At 54.9% G+C, this 23,610-nt stretch overlaps 2 protein-coding genes across 5 annotated transcripts in view; one reads left to right on the top strand and one right to left on the bottom strand.

Moving 5' to 3' along the window:
• Positions 1-240: 240 nt before the first annotated feature.
• Positions 241-9,916, top strand: SYT12 (synaptotagmin 12). Of its 4 annotated transcripts, XM_072038665.1 has the most exons (9): positions 337-395; positions 568-646; positions 4,477-4,541; positions 5,474-5,667; positions 5,765-6,157; positions 7,178-7,393; positions 7,488-7,608; positions 7,713-7,846; positions 8,481-9,916. In XM_072038665.1, exons 3-9 carry the CDS (start codon positions 4,505-4,507, stop codon positions 8,652-8,654), a joined length of 1,269 nt encoding a protein of 422 aa, XP_071894766.1. In that variant the 5' UTR covers positions 337-395; positions 568-646; positions 4,477-4,504; the 3' UTR covers positions 8,655-9,916. The 4 variants fall into 4 exon arrangements, with proteins under 4 accessions (XP_071894765.1, XP_071894766.1, XP_027314965.1 ...); XM_072038664.1 differs by having other exon boundaries at positions 241-646; XM_027459164.3 differs by lacking the exons at positions 337-395; positions 568-646 and adding an exon at positions 1,471-1,657.
• A 1,053-nt stretch (positions 9,917-10,969) lies between these two features.
• Positions 10,970-23,610, bottom strand: part of IGHMBP2 (immunoglobulin mu DNA binding protein 2) — a 41,597-nt gene continuing 28,956 nt past the window's right edge. Inside the window, exons 9-15 of the mRNA XM_027459156.3 lie at positions 23,155-23,337; positions 18,587-18,705; positions 16,813-16,907; positions 16,337-16,460; positions 13,680-14,501; positions 13,243-13,427; positions 10,970-11,476 (exon numbers count right to left, since the gene is read on the bottom strand). Of these exons, the coding sequence (XP_027314957.3) occupies positions 11,279-11,476; positions 13,243-13,427; positions 13,680-14,501; positions 16,337-16,460; positions 16,813-16,907; positions 18,587-18,705; positions 23,155-23,337 (1,726 nt within the window). The 3' untranslated portion in view covers positions 10,970-11,278. The remainder of the gene's footprint in view (positions 11,477-13,242; positions 13,428-13,679; positions 14,502-16,336; positions 16,461-16,812; positions 16,908-18,586; positions 18,706-23,154; positions 23,338-23,610) is intronic.

The following is a 23,610-nucleotide window of genomic DNA, read 5'->3' as shown; positions in this document are numbered from 1 at the left end:
CTGCTGCTGGAGGGCTTTTCCAGGAGGGTTTTGACCAGAAATAAAGAGCTCTTTACTTCCCAGCAAGCAGGCTGAGTATGCTGCTGCAAGCAGAAGCTGCTTGAGGTACCTCAGCCGTGTCCCTGTGGCATTAAAAAAATGATTTATAGGGCTGCTTGGGTGCCTTATGTTGCTCTCTGATGGCTGTGAGATATTGGCCAAACCAAATTTGGCTAAATCCAGCTTTCTGGGGGTCAGCTGTGGACGGGGCTGAGCCCAAGGAGGCCCCACAAGAGGGTGCTGGTGTCCGGGGCTGAGACGGATGGCTGCCGGCCCCTGGGAACACTTCTCCTCTCCTATGTTTGGGAGCTGAGGAGGGAAGAAGCCCTGGCCAGCTCCATTTCCAGCTGCTTTTTGTACGTCTGGAGGAAGGGCTGCTTTTGGGGGAACCTGTGCTCCTGGAGAGGGCTCTCAGCTGGGGGACAAGGCTCAGCTCCCACCCATAAAGGGGCTGCAGCCGAAATTCAATGTATTGTTGGGATTTGTTTCTTTAACTATGAGAAAATTAAAACCCATCTCTCCCTAAAGATGAGTTCTCCGACAGGAAGGATTTGGTGGGTTTTCCTGGGAAGCAAAGCTCCTGGAGCATCGTGCTGCTGTGCACCAGGTGAGCTGGCCTTTTCCTTGGGGTGAAAGGTTTTCTTTCCTCCCCAAATTGCGATTATTATTTTTTTTTTCCTAATTTGAGCAAATTGAATCTTTCTGTTTGGAATTACTTCTCACTCCTACAGAGCTGTGGCCTGGTGTTCGGGGTAGGAAAGAGGCTGCCCACGGGGCTCTGAGGCTCTCTATCCCCACCCCACAGGAGCACCTGGGGGAGGTTTGGCTGCTGACCAGTTCCTTTGCCACAGCAGACGGGGCCTGCCAGGGGGTGCTGAGCTTTTGCTCTCCCATCAAAGGGCTTTTTGGGGACAAATCCCATGGAATTGGCACTTTCAGGATGAGCCTTTGACTTGTGCTGCATTGAGGGAGAGGAGAACCCATGGGATTTGTGGCTGAAGGGGCAGAGTCCAGGGGTGAAAGGGGGGCGAGGATCGTGGTGGTTTCTGTCCTGCAGTGGTGGGAAGGGACCTGAAGCCCCGGCACCCGCGTTAAGGACAGGAGAGGAGCCAAACCTTGGGCTCTGGGGTAATAATTTCAAGCCGTAGCCTGTAAAAAGCCTTTTGGAGGAGAGCATCACCCCTGCGGGAGGGAAGAGGAGGGGATACGGCTCCTGAAGCAGCTGGAGGATGAGCTGAAGGATGCGACAAGAGGGGAGCAGAGGGCTGGGGATGGAGCTGGGGGTCCCTGGGGGGCAGAAGGGGGGGGGGGGAGGATTTGGGTTTTCACTGCATCTCTCTCATCCCATCCCTTATCTAACGCAGGACCCCGGGGCTGAAGGATGCCGGTGGCCGGGGGAAACCCAAACCCGGGGAAGGGGCTTTGGGGGGGGGGGGGAGCAGCCGATCCCAAACCCGCCCGGCGGGGCCGGGGGCTGCAGGGGGCGGGCGGCGGCTGGGGCCGCACCTGGGGGGCGGGAGGGGGCGGCCCCTCCCGCAGTCCCCGCTCCAGCCGCCCGCTGCCAGCACCCCCCCGGCCGCAAAATGAGCTTTTTCTCCCTTTTCTCCCCAAAGGAGCGGTGAGTCCGAGACGCGGGGTTGCTGGTGGTGGTGGTGATAGAGGGGGAGAGGGGGAAGCAGGGGGGGAAAACCCCCGTCGGGTCCGTGCCACCCCCCCCCAGGCAGGGGGTGCGACCCCTGCAGAGCATCTTCTCGCCCCCTTGCAGTGTTTTGGGGTGGCGGTTTTATTTTTCATTTATTTTTTTTTTTTTACTGATTTATTTATTTTGGGGGGGGTTCGCCGGTGCAGCTCTCTGAGCTTATTGCAATGCGCGTCGCCTCCTGCACACGGGTCCTGAAGCAGAAAAATACCTTGGGGGGGGGCAAGGGCAGAGCTGAAAGGTGCTACGAGGGGGGAGCAGAGGGTGCTGGGGGTCCCTGGGCAGCAGGAGGGGGCGATTTTGGGGTACCCCGGGTGGGTGCGGATGCAGGACCCCGGGGCTGAGCGATGCCCTGGCTGTGGTGCCGTGAGGATGAACCAGGAGGGAAACGCTTTTCCAGAGAAACCCTACAGAAACGTGGCGTGACTGGGGCCCCTGCTCCCCGGTCGGGGATTTGGGCTGCTTTAGGGCCAAACCTTTAGGGCAAAAAACCTCCTGGCACTGGGTGATGCGGGGCAGAGGCTGCCCAGCTCATTGCACTTGTGAGCAGGCGCTGTGCCCCGCAGCCAGTGCGAGGAGCCCAGGCTGGCATCGCGCTGGGAATTCCTGCCGTGGAAGGAGCTCAGCCTGGCAACCCTCGGAGGAGCTGGGGGCTGCTTCGACCCCAAAGCCACCCCCTGGGTTCAGCATCGTCCCCTGGGCTCAGCACCGGCTTCCCCGGCTCGCTGGGCTGGGCACTGCTGCATTCCCAGGCACTGCCGGGGATGCAAATGCTGCTGCTGCCCGGCTAAGGATGGAGGTGAGGAGGGTCCCGAGGATTTCCTTCTTCCCTGCTTTTAAAGCAAAAAAAAAAAAAAATTAAAAAAAAAATACCCAGCAATTGGTGTTGGGACAGATCCAGGCCTGTGCCCGCTGTGGCTCCGTAGCCCCTCGGAGCGCCGGTGCCACTGAGTGCAGCCTTGGGGCTGCGGGAGGCTTGGGGTGGTGCAGGGTCCTCTTTGGGTGAAAAAACAGGGAGATAGGGGCATGGTTTGGTGCCTGGAGTGGGGTCTGCCGCGGAGGTGGCTGCTGCCCTCACCTTCTGCAGCAGTAACTGTGGGAGGGGGAGCGCGGTGGGATCGCGTTCAGGGCTCAGGATGGTGAGGGGCAGAGCCCAACCTCTTGGGTCAGGTCTTGGATTTATTTTTTATTTATTTATTTTTTAACAAACTCACCATCAGCAACCTCCATCCTACTTTTCTGCATTGTGGATCGAGGATTTTACCTTCTGGCAGGAGGCTGGGGATGGACTGGGGGGGGATGGAGAAGCCCCGCTCCCAGCCCAGGATGTGGGGACGGTGCTGGAGGGTGGAGGGGACAGAGCTCACCCATGCTGGGTGGCCAGGGGCAGTGGGCAAGGTTTGCACAGAGATCACTGCTGCCATTTATAACTTGGGTTATGACTTTTGGGGGTTGCAGCTTGCTCTGGGGGGTGTCCTGGATTTACCCACGGTGCTTGATACGTGCTGGGACCACACAGACCCCTTGTGCAAGTGTCTTCTAGCCTCGGCTGGGCAAAGCAGCAAGGGCCAGTGGGGTGTCAGCCCTCTTAATTTTGAGGGAATTGCCCCCCCTCTCCCAGCAGACACGTGGCTTCAGTGCCAGGTCTCCCCCTTTGAGCCGTTTTATCCCCCCGAGCAGGAGCTGCCCCACGTCCCATCGCAGCAGCTCTCTAGGAGAGCAGAGATGCCCTGAACCTATTGCAATACCTGGATCCTGATTGTCCCACCAAGCAAAAAAAAAAAAACAACAAAAAAAAAAAACAACAAAACAAACCAAAAAAAAAAAAAAAAGAAAAAAAACAGGTGGGGAAAGCCTGGCTTGACACAGAAAGCTGTAAATCTCCCGAGCTCTGGTTGCACCTTCGTTTGCGTGCCCAGGAAAGGCTGATGTCGTCTCGCTGCTGGGGGAAATACCAGCTCATTTAATTCCTCCGCTGAACGCTGCAGTCAGCCGGCGGCTCTCTTGGGGATGCCTCGGAAAGCTGCTGGAGCTGCTGCCTGTCCTCACAGCTCCTCAGAAAACGCTGTCACGGGGGGCACGGCTTTGAAGGAAACGGAGTGTTTTGACGGGGGATATTTGCACTTTTGCAGGGAAACTCGTTCCTCTAAACTTCGTTTGTTTGCATAGTATCAAAAAGCCAGAAAAGGAAACCTCTTAGGCAAGGTGGTTTTCCAGCAGATAAAAGGGGCTGATTTGAACGAGCCCCCATGGTGCTCAGCCCGGGGGTGACACGAGGTCCCCATTCTCAGCCAAGTATGAGGTGGGGACAAGGTGGGCATCTCCGAGCCCTGCTGCTGTTTCGGGATGCTTTGTGACTCTGTTACCTTCAGAAAACCCTTCTCCTGCTGGACCCCGTTGCCCTTAGCGGAGGTCTGCCAGCCACATCAGGCTACCAGGGCCTGATACCCAAATTCATCGATAGCCCAGCTGAGCTGGAAGGTGGTGCCCACACCTTCAGCCACCAGGCAAATCCAGCTCTCCCTCCCTGGCCATGAGCGTGGTTCAGGTCTAGTTTGGAAAATTGCTCGTGTTTAAGCTGGTTCTCACGTAGAATTCACCTGGGAAAACCCCTCCGGGTGAGGAAGGTAAGAGAGAAAAGTCACCAAGAGACTATTCAGCATCCCTGCTTAGAAAGAACAAAAAAATAATTATTTTTTTTTCCTCTTACCCTAACTGCTTTTCCCTGTGCACTGCAGGCTGTCCCACTAGCGGGGAGTGCTTGCCATGGACAGCGACCACGCGGGCAGGTACCGCCTGAGCGGTGAGTGCTTTAAGGAGCTCGGGGAAGGGATTTTGGGAACGGGCTGAGCCCTCGGTGCTGGCACACACAGCCCCACAGGAGGGCTGCTGGTCCCTGCTGCTTTCAGCAGCAGCCCCTCAGTGTCACACGTGAGCATGGAGTTAAATCTTCTGACTTTTTTTTAATTGAAAAAGGAAAATGAGTAAACTTTGCAATATTAGGCACTCTGCCCTAAAAAAGGCAGGCACCACCCTGGCTTCGGCTCCTGCCTCCAAAGCCGAAGCTGAAGGCAGGAGCACGGCGGCGTGACGCAGGAGGCAGCGCTGGGGGGCCCCCGGCAGTGCTCAGTAACCACAAATCTCTTCCCCCCCGCTCCCGGCTCCCCTCCTGTTCTTCGTGTTAGGCTGAGCCACCGGCGCTGCTCGAATCGCTCGGGCGATGGAGGCTGCTGCAATGCAGCACCGACGGCTCCTGTGCCATCGCAGCCGACCCAGTTCGCAGCCTCCAGCCGGGCTTTTTCCTCTGCATCCCCCATCACTTACCCTTAGGGTTCTTTTTCCCCCATTTCCATTTTTTTTCCCATTCCTAATTTTTTTCCTTTTCTTTTTTTTTTTGGCATCCCAAGCAGTTCCCTTCAGCGTGAAGGCGATGCGGGATTGCTGCGAGCTGCCAGGGGCTCCCTGCATCCTGGGGGTGCTGCAGCCACTCACCAACATTACCTGTGGGGAGCGGGGCAGAAACTCACCTGCACCTCACCAGATTTTGCTTGGCCAAAAATCTGCCACTTTAGGCTTGCAGAGCACTGCCAACCACCTTTTTTCAACCCACGGGCAGCCTCAATTAATTCCCAGCCCCTGCAGCTGATCCTATATCAAGGGGATGAGGAGCTCCTGGTGGGGACGTGGCCGAAGCCCCCTCCGCGGGTGGCTCACGGTGCCTCTGTCCCCTTGCAGTGGCCGCCAGCCCGCCGCGCTGGGAGGTCGGCATCTACGCCGCGGGCGCGCTGGCGCTGCTGGGGATCGCGGCCCTCAACCTGTGGAAGCTCTGGCGCTCCGGCAGCTACCCGGCGCCGTCCCCCTTCCCCAACTATGACTACCGCTACCTGGAGCAGAAATACGGGGCGGCGTGCTCGGATGTCAAGCACAAGGTAAAAATAATGAATAAATTGGGGATGGAGAGCTGGGCTCAGCGCTGCTCCTGGGGTGAACTCGGACCGAGTGGTGGTGATCGCTTCTCCTTCGCAGCGCGGGGCCACCATGGGCTCGCAGAGGGGGCTGGAGAAGACGTCGCCCGTCCGCCAAGCCAGCCTGCGGGCGGCTGACACCTTTGAGAGCATCAATGAGCTGGGGAGCCTGGAGCTGATGAGCAAAGACCTGGGGCTGGCCCCCTACGGCCCCTTGAAGAAATCCATCTCGGCCGACTCGCTCAGCTCCATCTCCTCCATCGGGAACAACTTCGGGCAGGACGTCACCGTGGGGCAGGTGGAGGTGTCCATGGAGTACGACGGGAAGGCGGCCACCTTGCACGTGACGCTGCTGCAGGGCAAGGACCTGCTGGAGAAGGAGGACACGCGCTTCGAGTCCTGCTTCATGCGCATCAGCCTGCTGCCGGCCGAGCAGATCGTCGGCATCTCCCGGGTGAGCGGCTCCTACCCCAAAAACCCCACGCGGGGAATATGGGTGTGTAGGGTGCTGACGGGTCCTGGGGTGGAAAGGGGTCCGGGCTCACCTGTGCTGAGTTTGGGGCTGGTTGCGGGGTTTTTGGGTGGTGGGGGTCCCGGATGGGGTACTGGAGGGGAATGAGTCCTGGAGTCCCTCTCTGCATGTGATGGGGTGGCCAAAAATATTGCACAGACAGATTAAAAGGCAACGGGGCTGCCTTGGCGTTCCTGCCTCCTTCTTGCAGGCATGATCAGAGCTGTTTTTTGGGGAAAAAAAACTCCATTATTATTTTTTTTTAGAACACCCCAGAAGGTGCTCTGGGAAAGCAGGAGCCCCCAGTTGCCTCTTGGCAACTTGGCTTTTTGCAGAGGGATTTTGGAAAGCCTCTGGGTCTGCCAGCTTGATTTTATCAGGCTGTTCCAGAAAGGAGCAGAAATCCCCATCCCACCGAAGAACGCCAATTCCCTGGGGGTGGAGGCGCACAAAAAGACAGTGAAATATTTTCCCAGTGCTCGTTTAAACCCATTTTTCCATCCTAACATCAGGTTCTGTATTTACGCTCCGGAGATATTTATTATTTAGCATCATTATTCATAATTTACCAGCCCTATTTACCCTCTTTTGCAATCCTGAGACAAGTCATAAAGTCTTTTTTTTCCCTTTAATGCTCTGCAGTACCTGCTTTTTCGTTGTTTTTGCTTTACTTTTAAATGATGGCTAAAATTTCTTACAGTAGCTTTCATCCAGACGTCCCCCAAACACATCGTAGGCTGCAGACCGAGAGCGATCAGTGCTATAAAGCCAATTTTCTGCAGCTCTGCCTTTCCCTCAGAGGCACTTCAATCCCCTGGGGACTGCAGAGGTTGGGCAGAGCTGACGAGGGAGTGCAGGGAAGTCTCCTTAGGAGGTCTCAGGGGGGGTGAGGTGGGCAGAGGGGATGGTGGTGGTGGTACGGGGGGCTCCTCTCCATCCAGCCCCTGGCTCTCCCCGCGGCAGATCCAGCGGAGCGCCTACGCCGTGGCCTTCGACGAGCGCTTCTCCATCCCGCTGGACCCGGCGGCGCTGGAGGAGAACAGCCTGCGCTTCTCCGTCTTCGGCATCGACGAGGACGAGAGGAACGTCAGCACCGGCGTGGCCGAGCTCAAGCTCTCCGACCTGGACCTGGCCCTGCGCCCCTTCAACGCCTGGCTCTACCTGCAGGACATGAACAAGGTGAAGCAGGGTGGTGGCGAGGCTCTGCGTGCCCGGGTTTGGGGTGTTTTGGGGTTTTTGTGTCCCTCTCCTGGAGGGCTGGTGTGTCCCGCAGGCGGTGGACACGGTGGGGGAGATCCTGCTGTCGCTGAGCTACCTGCCCACGGCCGAGCGGCTGACGGTGGTGGTGGTCAAAGCCAAAAACCTCGTGTGGTCCAACGGCAAAGTGACCGCAGGTGAGCAGGGTGCTCATCCCCGTGTGTCCCCGTGCTGCCTCGGGGCGGCAGAGCCACCCGGGGAGGTCGCTGGCTCCACGTTGAGGCTGTTCTCTCCCGAGCAGATCCCTTCGTCAAGGTCTACCTGCTGCAGGACGGGAGGAAGATCAGCAAGAAGAAGACGGCGGTGAAGAGGGACGACAACAACCCCGTGTTCAACGAGGCCATGATCTTCTCGGTGCCGGCCATCGTGCTCCAGGTCCGTCCCAGCCTGGGGGTCCTGCTCCACGGGGCCCCAAATCCCTGTGCTAGGGGGGGAGAGGGAATCGTAGGGGGTGTAGGGTGCTTGTATGGTTCAGCAGGGAGCGTATGGATGGGGTGGGGGTACAGGGGTGCAGGAATCGGGTGAGGGTGTGTGTGTAGGGATGGGCGTTTATGATTTTGGGGTGCAGGGGGATGTGTATGGATGGGGTATGGCTGTAGGAGGACACGTGTATGCGCAGGGTATGGCTGCTGGTGGGATGTGTTGTGTGGGGTGTGTGGGGTGTAGGGAATTCACATAGGTTGTAGGTGGGTGCATTTATGGGTTCAGGGGGTGTGGGGTGAGGTAAGGTGATGAGTACATGTGGGGTGGGAGGTATTGGGGGTATGTAAAGGGTAAGGCTGTGTGTGGGGATGGGCACACGTGGTTTCCCAGTATGTGGGGGGGAGGATGTAGGGATATGTGCACGAGGGGGGCGGGGGTGTAGGGGAATGCACGGGGTTTGGGTGGATGTGCGTTTATGGGGTGGGATGTATATGGGACGGTATTGGGGGGGGGGGGGCACATTTCTACCTGCACGTGTGGTTGGTGGTGTGGGGATACGTACATATGGGGCATTCTGCCCCCACAGGACCTGTCCCTGCGGGTGACGGTGGCGGAGAGCGGCGAGGACGGCCGTGCCGACAACACGGGCCACGTCCTCATCGGCCCGGCGGCCAGCGGCATGGGCATCACCCACTGGAACCAGATGCTGGCCACGCTGAGGAAGCCCGTGTCCATGTGGCACCCGCTGCGGAGGAACTAAAGCTGCCGGCGGGGGGGAGCCCCGCGTGCCCCCGGGACCCTGCGCCCCGACGGCGGCTGAGGGCCGTGCCCAGAGGTCTGGGGCTGGCCCCAAAGGGCAGAGCTGCCGGCACGCCTCGGCCCCAGCATCTTGCTGCCGAAAGCCTGGACGGGGAGGAGGATGGAGAAACTCCTGTCCGCGTCTCTCTCGCCATCCGCATGCGCTGGGAGCTGCCAAGGGACCCGCCGAGGAAGGACCAAAACCAGCAAAATCCTCCCCAAACTGCTGCCCGGCTGCCTGCCAGGCTCCCGAGCATCCTGCATGCCCTCCCCCCCCAGCCGGGCTCCTCGGACCGGTGGGGACCCCAAACGTGGCCTCTGGGGACCGCTGGGGGGACCGCGACGGGCTGCTTCAGAAGGCGCTTTTGGGGCAAGCGAGGGGAAAATGCCGAGGGGGGCGACCAAGGCCGGCACCGCGCGGTTTCTCTCGGCACGTGGGGACTTTCTGTTGGGTTTCGGAGGGGTTTCAGTGCACTGCGCCAGGGTTGAACCACTTCAAATTGCAAGGAAGAAGGGAGAAATAACAGCAGAAAAAAAAAACAAACGGTTGTTATTTATCTTTTCTTTCCTTCCATCGCCTTTCCAGCAGCATAAATCAAGGCAGATGCTGCTGAGGGGTGTCAGGACTTCATGAGCGGTCTTTAAACCCCTTGGGTTTGAGGTCGAGTCCAGCCTGAGTCATCCCCTGTAGGTGAAATGTGAGCAGGGGCACCTGTCCCCACCCCAGCCCTTTCCCCAGCTGAGATAACCCCTGGGCTGCCCCTACAGCAGGGCCAAGTTCAGCAGGCACCAGAGACCCCTCCCCAGTTCCTAATTTTTAAGCCCATCTCCTCTTTCAGGGAGAAAGGAGGGGAAAATACCTCTTTGGGCACTGTCTGCTTGTGGGCTCCTGTCCCCAGCAAGGTCCCCTGCATAAAGTTAGCTTTTTTGGGGAGCCGATTCCCCCCGTTTTTTGGAGGCTGACAGATGGAGGGAGCTGGCAGGCAGAGGATGCTCTGGGGATGTGCTCTCAGCAGAGCCTGGGCTGGTCTCTGCCTGCAGAAAACCAGGCAGGGAAACCTGTGTGTGTGTTGGGGGTGCTGTTTGCCACGGAGCTGCCTCCACGGGGTGGGCTACATGAGGGAATGAGTTGCTTGAATGATTTGATCTGGGAAAAAAAAGTATATAAAAGTGTGAATGAGCCATTTTGCCCTGATTAAAGATAATACCGCGGTGGTACCCTGAGCTGGCGGTGATCTTTGCTCCTCTCTCTTCCCTGTCTGCCCGCTGTTTTGGCACGAGGCTGCGATTTCTCTCCCCCACGCAACCCCTCGCGTGTGCTGCGCTGACTCCTTCCCCCGTGCGCACCCAGCGCTGCTGGCAGAGGCACAGATTTTCTCTCTCCCACGCTCTCCCTCCTCCCCACCTCTCCCCCCAGGAGCCCTCCCGGTCCCATCTGCTGCCACCACGCCGCTGCCGCGTGAGCCGGCGCTGTCCCTCGGTGAGCTGACACATGGCTGACCCTGGGGACTGGGGCATGAGCCAAGGGATGCTCAGCATCACTTCTTGTTGTGTTTATTTTTGCGTAGCCGGTACTGACAGGCAGCGAGATTTGAGGGGAAAAACGTGCTTATTAGCTACTTCGCCTAGTGTTTGGGAAGAAAGAAAGAGGAAGGTTTGCCTAATGTGCAGCCCCTGCAAATTGCTGAGCTTTTTTTTTTTTTTTTGGGTCAGGATGAGATGAGTGCCTTCCCCTGGTGTTCAGTGAGGCTGAAATCGCCAGTGGGCAAGAGCTGCAAAGCTCTTAAATGCCAAGGCATGCATGGTTTGGTGGTTTTGCTGCTCCTCTTCCAGGCCCTCCTCTGTGCAGGCTTCTCAGCAGCTTTCCCTTCCTCCTAGAATGACTTGTTTGCTGCCCTGGGGACAGCAAGTGGCTTTCTGAGCCACTTCTCGGGGGTGGTTCAAGAACTGTGGTTCATCAGGACCTCCTCGAGCCATTGAGGAGAGGGGCCAACGGCGCTGGGGGCTGTGGAGGAGATGCTACAGAGCTGAGGCTCAGCAGGCAGCGAGCGGGGTGGGGGATGGATTATTTCAGGGGGTACAGGGCCAGGTAATGGGTCCAGGAGGGACAGGAGCTGGGAGGGCAGAGCTGGAAGCATCCATTTCCTTAGTCATCCTCCTGAGAGAAGAGGAGAGGGTCACCCGGGGCCTTTCAGTTCCTCCCCCACTACTGCCCACAGGCATTTATCTTTTTGCTGGAGCAGGAGAAATGTCACAGTGACAGCTGATTGCTTTAGGTGTTTTAATATCCGTCTTTATTGGCACGCTGCAGCCTCTCTGTGTACATCCATTACTTTGTCAATAAGGGTAACTGGGGCAAAGGAAAGTGCTCTCCTTCCTCCGTAGCAGCTCCGGGGTTTCCAGAGGCCCGGTGACTCTTTATTCAGCAGTCTATGGCATGCTGGCTCCAAGCTGTCTGCCACCCAGAACGAGCTCCCCTTTCCCTCTGGGGCTCAGCACCACCCTTTAGTGCATCTTTGGTGTTCGTAGCCTGAGCTGTTAACCCAAGAAAAGATCTGGGTTGTCGGAGAGAAGTAACCAGCACCTTCATTTCTCTTTGTCTTTCTTTTTGCTCTTTCTCTGGCTGGTCAGCTCGCTGAGCTTCTTGTCCAGGCGGCGCTGGAGGTGGGCCCTCTTGGTGGGGTCCAGGGACTTGTCTTTGGAGCCGCTCCCAGGGTAGAGAACCCCTTCCCTGCTGATCCTCTGCCGTGCGTGCGCCTTGGCCTTCTCCCCACAGCCATGAACCTGGGGAGAGAGAGGAGAGACACGGGTGGGAAACAGGGCACGTGTGGGAGTCTGGAGTTTCTGTGGCTGGAGCCTGGACGTGCTCTCCCACCTACTTCGTACTCCCTGAGACCGTTTCCCATTTATTTACAGCTCCTCTAACAAGAAACAAAAAGGAAAAGGTGGCTCCTTTCCTTGCGGGATCGGCACAGCAGGGAAATTGGCCTTTAGGCCAGCTGAAGTATGGCCTTCAGGAAACTTCCAATGTTTGGGGGAGACTCCTGCTCATCACGTGAGGAGCTGGATCTTTTATGGTTCCTATGTGAGTTGGGAACAAAACTGAGCTCCCGTTCCCTGATGTTCTCAGTACAGGAAAAGGAGTGAAGCAGGACAGGTGACTTGGGAAATGAGAAGAGCTCTTTTCAGCCACGTTATCTGCCTCGCTAGGGTAGTTTGGGCTGTGCGATGATAGAAAAGGCATCAGAAGGCTCGTTCTGTGCAGGTGAACCTTTTACAAAACCGGCCTGCACTGAAGCACAGGTTGTGTTTAAGGTGACCCAACCGCGTGTTAAGCTCAACACCAGCTTGAATCACCTTCACCGGGTCTAAATTGGCTCTGAAAAGTTCATCCCTTCTGCTCAGTCGGCCCCCAAATCATTTGATGTTTTTGGGAACACAGACACAGCCCAGAAGACAGCAGCTGGTTCTCTCCATGCCCTGGTAAAGATTTCTGGCCCTGCTGCTGGGGCAGGTCAGTGGCAGAGAAGAGCTGTGGGCAGTGCCTGGCAAGCTGCTCCTGGCCCTGCTGATCCCCCCGAGGGTCAGGCATGGGTAGAAGGTCCCGGGCTATTTGCCAGATGACCTCTAGAAAAAGGGCTGAGTTTTGAAAGGGAAGAAAAACTCACTGAAGGGGATTTTATCCTTCCAATTGTTTCTCATTGGAGTTCTCATTACAATTCAACAGAGAGAGGCGATTCTGCAAGAAATAAATTCACATCCCACCCGGATTGTGAATGACCATAAATACAACTATTCTTTGCCATGGAAACAGATAGCAGTTGACAAGGGGAAAATCTCTGCTGATGATTTATAGGTCGGCTTGCTAAATGTTGCTAAGCCCTGGGAGGCTCCACGTGGCCAAGAGCTACGCTTGGGTGATGCAGGAGGGGAGCACAAGGCTGTGGATGAATGGAAAATCATCACCTCACAGCCTCCAACCAGCCACATCAGCTCTGCCTCAGGGGCTCAAAGCCCAGGGCTGGCTGATCATGAAGCATCATGCTGCCAGCCCTGGAGGTTTAAACCTACCTGTCTGCCTCGGCACCAAAACTAAAAGATAAAGCCTGACAACAGTTTAAGTTTTGTCTTCTTCCTTTCTTTCTACCCAGATCTGAGGAGGAAGGGGCTTTCAAGCAGCTGTGGAAGAATGGCAAGGAAGAAGACTAAAGAAGGTCAGAGGTTAGGAGGAAATTCTTCACTCAGAGAGGGGTGAGGCACTGGCACAGGCTGCCCAGAGAGGTTGTGGATGCCCCATCCCTGGAGGTGCTCAAGGCCAGGCTAAACCTTGGCTGGTGGGTGGCATCCCTGCCATGGCAGGGGGTTGGAGTTGGATAATCTTTGATCTTTGGCCATCACCAGCCTACTCTTGAGCTGGTTCTGCTTTAACCTCCCTGCAAGGAAATCTTTCCTGGGGAGCTTAACAGGGATGACTTTCAGGTTGAAGCCATGCTGCTGGGCACGTCCTACTCTGCTCGAGCACCTGGGCAGCTGCCCAGCCCCAGGCGTACCTCGGGGACGTGATGGCTGAGGCAGTAGCGCCTGTTGCAGTGGAGGCAGAGCTGGCCCAGGGTTGTAACGCTGGCTTTGCAGCGGGGGAAGCCACAGGTGTTGTCAGCTTTAATGGCAGCAGAAATCAGAGCATCAATATCTTCTTCTGTTGCGCGCTCCGCCCCGGTTTTGACTGCTGGCTTTCCTACAGACAGGGCAGAAGAGACACGGGGAGTTAGGCACCCACTTCGACGCAGAGAACAAACCCCCAAAAAACCCTTGTGATGCAGCTGCTGCGAAGCAGCACAGCTCCGGGAAGCCCCTTTTGCAGATTTCCAGTAGCCACATCCCAAGCCCCCCACGCACATGAGGTCTGGAGGCAAAACCAAGGGGCTTAAGCAGCCAGACCCAGCCAAGCAGGATCATTAATGGTGCTGGTTGTGAAGCAAGGACCTACCTTTGGCCTCGCTTTTGTCTTTCTTCTTGCTGCCACCTTGAAGGCCAGCACCGGGCTCCTGAAGCTTCCTTGCCATCTCCTCCCGTCTTGCTTTCTCCCTTTGAACTCTCTCCAGGTGCAGGCTTTTCAGGTCCACTTTTCCCGAGCCCTCGCTGCTTCCTCCTGTCTCAACAGGGGCAGGAGCTTCCCCGGGAGGTTCCTGCAGCTGAGGAAGGGGACGCTGAAGGCTGGGGGTGGCAGCTGAGGGGGCTGGAGGCTGCCCAGGCTCTTTCTTACGGACAGTAATGTACCGCTCCTTGCCTTCCCCGCTGCTCCCGTGCTGCAGCCCGTGCTCCTCTGCCAGGAGGTGCACCAGCATCCGATCGTGCGAACTGAGGGACGGGGGGAAATCCAGCTGGGCCTCGCTGCTCTCCAGGAAGGCCAGCAGCGTGCTTTTAAACGTGTTCGTGGCATCTTTTGTCCTTTGGCTCTCTTCCCCAGGCCCGCTGGTGCTCGGGGAAAAAGGCGTTTCTCTCTTTCGCGGAGCTGCTTTGGCGGCTGCTGCTGCTTTGGGCTTCCTCCCCGCGGCTGGCCGCGCCTCAGGGGGCTTCGTGCCCTGCCGCCGCTCGCCCTGGCTCTCGTGGGAGTAGTTCTCAGGCACGAGGCTGTCGAGGTACTCGAAGGCCGTGCGCACCTCCCCGTGCTGGCTGAAGTAGGCCACGAGGCGCTGCAGGAAGCCGTGGCTGCTGACGGTGCGCGTGTCGCAGATGATGGCCACGTGGCGCCGGGCGCGGGTCACCGCCACGTTTATCCGCCGGTCCTCGACCAGGAAGCCCACCTCACCTGGCAGGGAGAAAGCAAAAGGCCCCCCCAGGTCACTCACCGGGTGTCTGCTCAGCACCGTCGGTGGGTGCAGGGCTCCTGACTCTGGTTTGCGGCCTGAAAGCCACAGCCTGGGGTCCCTGCTCCTCCCCTGGGGTGGGGAGAGGGCTGGGTGACACCCGGAGCACATGGGGAGGAGAAATATCTCCTGGGTAGCCCAGGACGTGAGATCAGGCTGGGATGAGGAAGGAAACGCCTAGGGAGTGATATGGAAGAGGCTCCCCTTGCACCAGGAGAGCTGCAGGTGAAGAAATCAGAAATTCACCGCCCCAGAGGAGCTCCCCCTGCCTGCCCCCAGGCGCGCGGTGCACGCAGGGCTGACAGCGCCAGGCGTTTAGGCAGCTCTGCAAAATTTGGGTCTGCTGTCTGGCTACTTTGTCGGAGAGAAGCGAAGAGCTGGCAAACACCAGGATGACTCAGTGAGGATCCGCTAGGGAGAAGGGCAGCGTGGGCGGCTCTCGAGTTCCCAGCTCCTGAGGATGAAGAGGAGGCCGGCGGGGAAGTTTTTCCCTGACTAGAGGGGCAAGGTCAGCCCCTCTGATCCAGCACGAGGGCTTCCTGCTGGCTCCGGGATGGCCATGCAGGGATGGGCACTGCTGGGCACCGTGCCTGGCTTCCCCTGAGCTGAGAAACGCGGTCACAAAATAGGGGAGCTTTTCTCCCCTGGGTCTCACAGGGTGCTAACGGCATCTCTCACGTCCCGTGCAGACCAGAGCCATGCCCAGACATCACAAAAAGCTGCTCGTGCCCCAGGAAAGGGACTGGGCTGAGCTTTGTCTGCTCGCTGTGCACCAGAATGGGGCCGGGGTCCACATCCATGGGAGAGGACACCAGCTCCCGCTGAGCCACTAAGCAAAGGCGAGGTGAGTCACTCGTGAATAGAGACTATTCTTAGTCCTGCACCCCACCTCCATCCTCCTCCCGTGCTGCTTTTCTTGCTCCAGGCTTTCTTTAAAAACACCAAACCACCTCCCCCTTCCATGCAGCCTTTCCCCTTTTTTTCCTTCCAGACATCAGCCCCCCACCTAGCACACGCTGGGTGTCTCGGCGTCAGCAGCATTAGCAGCCGAGTCAGTGCAGCAAAGGATGTCTTGTTTGGGGTTTGAAAAGGGCAGCGAACCCCTTGGGGGAGAGAGGTGACTCAGGGGGCGATCCCACACGTGCCCTCTGCTTGAGCTGGCTGTCACAAAACCCAGTGGCACGGGCTGATGGCTCTGCACAGGAGCCCGGTGGCTCCGGGGCTGCGGCTTTTTTCCAGCTATTAACTTCCCCTGCAGCCACCCATAAGAAGAACTCGATTTTCCGCTCCAGATTTCGCTTCCAAAAGGAGCATTTTCTGTGCGTGACTTGCAATGCCAGCTCCTACTTTCTTCGAGCGAGCGACCCGAAGCAGTCTCCGAGCCCCACGGATTTCCACCTTCTGCATGAAGCGCTCAGCACTCCAGCAAGCGTGGTGCTAACCTGATAGGTGCCACACCTGGGACTCCAGATTAATCATTTCTGAGGCCTCGATTCTGGAAAACTAAGCAGTCCTGGCTGCCTTTTTACCTGCTGCCTGGCATGGGAGCCTTCTCTACAATTGTGACAGCAAATGTGTTCATTTAAAAAAAAAAAAAAAAAAAAAAAAAGCTGAAATGGAAGCTTCTTGCCAGTAAACTGGTGCAGAGCGAAGTGCTAGAGACAGAATTGAAATTAAACCACAGCACTTGGCAACGAGACCAGTGACCTTTCAGCAATCACAGTTCCTATTTCTTCCCCGTTCCCCACGGAGTTGCTCTCCAGCAGCAAACTCTTACCCTTCCTGTTGGATCTCACGAAGGACAGGATCACTGCCTCCTTCTCTCTCCCTTGGAAACCATCAACTGATTTAATTTCCAGCTCTGGGTACCTGTGGCAAAGGTGTTCTCTTAGCATGTCCACCTGGAAAAGACGAGATACATCACGTTTAAAGAAAAGCCTTGGGTGAAAAGAATTAAAATGATGTTGCTCTGGAGAAGTGCCTTCATCTCAAATCCACAAGGACGAGTGCTTGCGTCTCCCAAGTACTGGCTCCTGATGCTGGGAGTGGAAAATAACCCAGCTCTCTGACAACACCTCCGTGGCCCTGAGTTGCTTAAATTTCGAGAAATTGGCCATAAAAGCCTATTATGAAATTTGGCTTCTGCTTCTGACTTCCACCTTCCTTCCTCTGAGGATATTTTGGGATCCCTCCTCGAAGTGTCAAGGTTTGGATCCAGTACAGTGCACATGGGGAAAGAGAGCATCATCTCACCTGGAGGTTGTAGGGGGCTACAACAGCGATGTCTCGTGCCTTCACACCAGCTTCCACCAGAGCCTGAATGTGCAAACCGGCCAGCTGCACCTCTCCTAGGGCACAAAGCAGGAGGAAAAGTGACGGGAATGGTTTCAGGCTGCTGAAACCAACAGCTTGGGAGTGCCGTGGCTTGGAGAAGCTTGCCCACCTCCTCTTAAACAGGGAGGAAAGGCCAAGGCAAGAACTGCCTGGGGTTCAGCGCTGCATGGGAGCAACAATTCCCAGCCTGGCTTGTTTGGACAGATGGTGATGTGCTACGCAGCCCCACTCCTGGAGCTGTACCCTGTCTGCTTCTTGCCTTGCCAAGCCACCAGCTGTCTATGTTTATGCTTAGGAAGAGAGCTTTCTGAACAGCCCCTGGCTTTCCCTGGCCCTCCTGCCTTAATCCAAGAGATAACAATAATCCAGGCAGGGGCTTAGTCTCCCTCTGAAGTGGACCTCACTGCAAATTCATGTCTCTAGTCTGTGGCTGAAAGAAGCCCAGCTTTGTTTTATTTTATCTTTCAGCTCCTGCATTTCTCACACCCCCGTGGTCACAGAAACAACCCTCGTGCTCAGACCTGTGGGCTCAGAGCTTCCAGACTCCGCAGACAGCCTGCCACAAACAGCTGACTACTCAGGCTGGTGGCTGCCTCAGAGAGATCTAACAAGGCCAAGCTAAATATGAGTGTAAGCTATTTCACTCGTTTATCTGCCAGCCTGCCTTTACCATCTTTTGCAGCAAAACACGTCTTAAAATCCAGCACCTGCAGCCTGCCAAATTTTGGGAGACTTGCATTTAATCCCCTGCTTAGAGCGCCTGAACAATCCTGCAGAAGTTTTTCTAGACCTCCGTTTGGGGGCAAGAGCCTTTCTCTGTCTCAGTGGGGCCATGGGAATTGGTGCACGGGAAAACGAGAGGCACTGAAACCAGTGGATTTTCACGAGAAAGATAATCAAGCTGGTAATAATCTGCCTCTGTATTTTACAGTCTGTTTTCCCTGTCTTGTCAGAGATGGACTTGGAGCCTCAGAAGTCTGTCACTGGTGTTAGGTCTGCACTGGCAGGGAAACCAAATGAATCCCTGAAGCAGGCAGCAGCGTTACCAAATGCTCTCGTTGGCCACATGAGAGGTACTGGCCAGAGAAGCCCGTGGCTCAGCCACTGGGGGAAAAGTGTGTCGTGTGGTGGGCAGGGGTGGCCAAGGCCCTCCACGAGCCTCTTAAGCACTATCGAGCCAGACCAAGCATAGAGGAGCACGAGCAGCATCCCCGAAGAGCAGATCACATCCATTCAGCCTGCTGTGAATGCAGGGACGCAAAGGAGGCAGCATCTTCATTTTCATATTTTCTCCTGCTTTATGAGAATGGCTATGGAGCCCGACTTCACACTCAATCTTTATAATGAAACCTATTTTTTAAGCCAGAAAAACACAAGGAACTCGGTGTCTCGGGAAGATTCATGGAGAACAGCCACGTGGGACTTTATGAAAGCAGCAGATGAATGGGAGGCAATTCTGAGCCACATCTACAGCCTCTCTGAAACAGCCTCGTGCCGTGCTCAGTATTATTTCCCTTGTGTGAGGTATCTGCTGCAGGGATTCCCCAACCTGCCCTAGCCATCAGCTCTGCCTCCAGTGCCTGGCTCCCTGGGGACCCCACCTGTATCTCAGGGGGAGCATCTCAGCACTGTGACTGAGCCGTGAGGCTGAGGACCTCGATGAATTCCTGCAATTTTCCCAAAACAGTGGTACCTGGATTGCCCTTGGACTGTTCGTCTTCCACTTCCAGCTCAAGCAGGCCACAGCCGGCAGTGTCGATGAGCAGTAAGGGGATCGTGGTCTCTTCCGTGGAGGTGACTCCTGGTAGGTCCCTGCAAAAAAAGGATGTTGGGAAAGGGCCAGCTGACAGCACTGAAATTGGGCCAGAAGGGCCCTCGTTTGTCTGGTTGCTTACTCCTCCCAGCAACACAGCGAGGGCAAAGGGGGAAAACACAGCTGGGTATTGCTTCCCAGGGACAAGGCTGTGGGGCAACCACAGCCATCTGAGAACTGAGATGCCCCCACTTTGAGTTTCTCCAAACTCTGGTCCTTTTTGTGCTGGCAGTGATGCTACCGAAGAGCCTGCCACGTACAGTGATAACTGGGCAGGGCCCTTTAGCTCTGGGGGGAGTCTCGGGCTTTTATCTCCAGACTTCCTGGGTTCAGTGCCAGGACTGCAACCACAGCCACCAGCAGAGGAAGTCCCAAAGCCCCAGGGAAGTCTGGCAATGCCAGGAAGCCACAGCTGAGGAGCCTTTATCGCTCTGCGCTGTGGGATCGTGCTTTAAATTACTCCCAGAACACCAACGAGGAGCTGGGTCAGCCAGCAGCGCTGCGAGCTTTCTCAGTGCCTCTGCTGCACGGCCCAGCTGCTGTAGGCAGGGGCACGGTGTGTGGGTGGCAGCATCTCACTCAAATGACCTCAAACAGGAAAGCTACGCAGGCCTAGGGAGACGTGGCAGCTGCTCTCAGAGGGAAAAGAAGCATTACTGGAGATTTGACAGCAGTGCTGTTGGGCAAGACAAGAAAGTGCAGCCCAGGGAGCCACAGAGGAATTGGATTTTCACATCCTTTCTATATCTAAAGCTTCTGCATTCACAAGAAAATAATGAAATTTAATAAGCCGCGTTTTATTATTCGAGAAAGCTGCTTGCTGAATTCACAGCCTAGGAAGAGGACTGGTGATGGGGGGCAGGAAGAGAAAGCCCAGAGATGGCAAGAGAGCTCTGAAATAAGGTGTTGCGGTGCTTCACGTGCTAGTCAAGGAGAGCTGTGCCTCTGGAGAGCCTTGCAAATAAGAATGGCAGACGGCAAGCCATCAAAGAGGAGGATTACCTCCAAATGACAGGCAGGGAAGTGAAGGCAAAGCCAGTTTCCAGTTCCACCTGCAGCCTCTCCTCCTCAGGACTCCCAGAACTGCGTGTCTGCTCCTCTGCATTTGTATGCCTCCGACTGCCCCGTTTCCCAAGGACTTGGGACATTATTCATTCCAGTGACAACAGGAGTCTCCTCTCCTGACTGAAACTCATTTTTCTGCTGTCTCGAAGCTAGTGCTGTTGTGATGCATGGCTGGGAAGTACAGAGACCAGCACAGCTATGCCGGGGAGCCAAAGCCCTGCAAAAGTGCCCGGGGTGCACGCTCCCCGCTCCTACAGTGAGCAGAAAGTTGAGCAAAAGTTGAGGTCTCCACGCAGAAAATCCTGGTTCTTCATCTGCTTGTAGTGGCCACAGGAAGACCTCGTAGCATCTCTCGGTGCCAGGAACAACCTCAACCCTGGGAATGTTGCTTCAGAGGACTAATTACCTGCATAAATCTTGCAGGGGAGAGAATTCACTCTTTTTTAAGAGATTGCAGCAGAGCCAGCTGTTACCTTGGAGAAAAGATCTCTGGTGCTGTTGTGGTTTAACCCGAGAATGGATTTTTTCTCCTGGAGGGACTCTTGCCCTCCAAGGATAAACTCAGTCAGCCATGCAGCCAGACACTAGGTCCAGGCTCAGTGTGCTGCCCTGGGATAACTGGGGACCCTGTGCTTTGTCTGGGAGGAGCTGGTCCCAGCTGGGTGAGTTTGGGCATTCTGGCTTCTGATGGTCCTACTAGGAGGGGTTCCCCCATTTTCCCCATCAATGAGAGGGTGCTGGCCCCCAAAAATGTGCTAAGAGAAAGGACACCCAGCGCTTTAAAAAACTGACAGCAGAAGCTGCTGGTGATTTTCAAACCAGTTCCTCACAGATTGAGTCACAAATGTTTTGAATGTTGGAAAATACTGCTTGCAGTCTCTTGGACTTTATTCCGGAGATGTGTGGGGGTTTCTGATGTGCTTTGTCACCCATTTCAGAAGGAAGGGGGATGTGGGAAGAAGGTTTTGCTCCTTTGGAAATATTCCTCCCCCCCCTCAAAAAGACACTGCAGGAAAACAAAGTTCCCTTCTGTGAGAAAAGATGGTGCTGGAGAAATCCCTAGCAGATGACAGACGAAGTGCCTCTGAAGTCACAGCAGAAGTTGGTAAGGAAATAGAAAGCCATTCAGAGCAAAGCTGCAGTTCTTTCAAAGCCTCGTGTCTATGTTTCAGGTAGAGGAGACGAGACTTGCATCAATGATGCCCTTCAGAGAAAGGCCACGGTGATTATGGTCTAGGTCACCTCGGATCTTTCTTCAAAGGAATACCTCAAAATGTGTTCGGCAGAGATGGGAACCCCGCTCTTCGCACCGTGTTTCAGGACTGCTCAGGTTCCTCGAGCATCGGCCACCAGCCCTTAGGAAGGAGGTAACAAAAAGCCCCAAAACCATAGTTTGGGTAAATGCTACTGCAGCTGCAGCCCAGGGTTTGACTGCTCTTCAGCAGGAGCAGGTAACTCCTGTGGGTACTCCTGAGACTTCCCTAGGATGCTTCTGCTTGTAAGAGAGGTCTTCTGTGAACTACCCGAGACAAAAAAATTGCTTATTTCTCGCTCAGGTACTGCATTAAGCAAATCATTTGGCCTAAGTCAACAAAAGACACGAGGTGGTCACAAATATCATGAAAGAACTTGTAGTAGTAACCCATATATAAGAGGATTGTGGTCCAGTATCAAGGCCCTGCCTTATCTGTCTTCTGCAAAAGCACAGAAATAATTTTATGTGCTCTAGTGCCTGCGCTGAAGACTGCTGTATTCATGCGATATGTCAGCAGGGCTGTGGGCTGGCAGATTTGATTACAGGTTTAGACATCGATATCTGCAGGAAAGGGCCCTGAGCAGGGACAAAGCTGTCCTGTGGGCTGAAAAGAAAGACATTCACTCCTTTATCAACCATAAAAATTAGCCAGCTCATCAGAATAACAGTCCGCTAACTTCAACTTTTCAATTAGCTCCTATTTTAACGGTTTCAAACCATTTTGCCTGGGGTTTCTCATTAGCTGCTATTTTTAATTTGTGAAGCTAAACGGGAAAATCGGCATGTCAAGGAACAAGAACAACTGAGAAGTGCATTTTGTATGGCACCAGTCCTGGAATTAGATCCTTGTGGCTAAAACATTGCTGAATGAGTCCTGTCCATCTCAGCTGAGCTCCTGGCAGAGATGAACCATCAGAAAGAAGCCTTTTTCCTTAAAGACCTCACTGCACAACACCTATATAATTACATATATATATACATACAAAATATATATAAACCATGACATTATTCAGCATAGCTTCTCTGCTGTAAGTAGAGCTGAAGCCCTGCTGCAGAGCATGCTGACACATGCAGAAATCCCCACACTGGCTGCAGCAGATGAAGATGGGGGTGTCGGGGCTGTCTCAAACACAAAGCTTGTTCTTCTTGTCTGGGCACAGGTTCCTATCTCACAGTATTGTTCCCATTGTTCACAAGTAAGATAATTATGAAACGAGCACAACAAGATGGCCTCTCCAGCTGTCTCTGTCCAAAACTACTCCTGCTATCTCTTTCTATTTCCACTGTGAAATGAAGAGATTCTAGGGGAATTTCAATTTTTCCAACTCCTACATATCTGCATTAAAAAAAAAAGCATTGCTAAAAATACAAAAGCACTATGCAGACAGGCACTGTGGTATTTTGTGCTTCTCCAAGTCCAACAGAGAGAATTAATGTTTTCCCATTCACCTCCCAAGAATTCTGCTGAGTGCAGTTTTAAAAAGCACCAATTATTGACAGTCACAGCATGTGTTGGCAAACAATTGCCGGTCCCAGGATGCAATGGAAAAGAAACGCTAGTCATTTCCTCTGAATTACCAAAGGAATGGTAAAGTGTTGCAGACAAGGAGTGTTGCAGACAAGGATCTGATGCTGTTGGACCTGCCTCAGGTGCTGGCTTGGCAGTAAAACTATCCAAGCCAGAAAGGGAATCTTGCTTTTTCATCTTTCTGATGTCAATTCTAGGACATGGTGGTCCACGTAATTGCTTGGACATGTGGAAAAACAGTAAAAGTCAGCATCTGGCCCTACCCTCAGTGAAAGCCTGAGGCAGGGAAATGCTGACTGGGGTCATCCCACTGCAGGTCAGGTCTTTGTATTTTGTCAGCAGGTGCAAGAGGATTTTATTTAACCATTTATCATCCCAATGATAATAATCATTTATCATACCAACGGAGGAAATGGAAGATAACTCTGCATAGCTTCTTGTTACAAAGAATGTTTCCTCAATGAAATACAGGACGAAAGAGAAATGCCATCACAGGGAGGAATGGAAAACTCCATCATGGGGAAAGGGACAAATCCCACATGCACTGGGATAAAAAAGACATCTCTGCTCAGCTACACCACCAAGGAATAAGTCACTTACTTGAGCAAATGCTGGGCTACTGACGGGTGAGCAGTGAGCCGGCCGCTGTACATCTCCGAGGAAGCCCACTGCATGATGGCCTCGTGCATCCGGTACTGCACCGTCAGCATCTTCACGATCTTCTCCCCGTACCTCTCAATAAGACGCTCCATCAGACTGAGTGAAAGGCCACTGGCAGCAGCCCTGCAAGGGAAAAGCAAGTCAGAAGTGGAGTCTAGATGTCTGTATGAATCTAACCCCGTTTGCACTAAAGAATCAATAAGCGTCTTGGTACGGACACGGCCGTGACAGTGATGCAGCTGGAACTGAACACAGTGCCCATCAGTGCTAAAAGTGTGAGGCAGAAATGCTGTCAGAGTACTCTGGATGCATGTTCTAAACCCTGCTGAGCACCCTTGTGTGTCTCTGCCCCTTGCTGGGATGGCTTTATGTCCCTGGCCTTCTTTGTGTGTTCCA

This window comes from Anas platyrhynchos, chromosome 5 (genome assembly GCF_047663525.1).
Source record: "Anas platyrhynchos isolate ZD024472 breed Pekin duck chromosome 5, IASCAAS_PekinDuck_T2T, whole genome shotgun sequence".
Lineage (NCBI taxonomy): Eukaryota > Metazoa > Chordata > Aves > Anseriformes > Anatidae > Anas > Anas platyrhynchos.
Note: the sequence above shows the minus strand (reverse complement) of the source record. Positions and strands in the feature narration are given on the sequence as shown.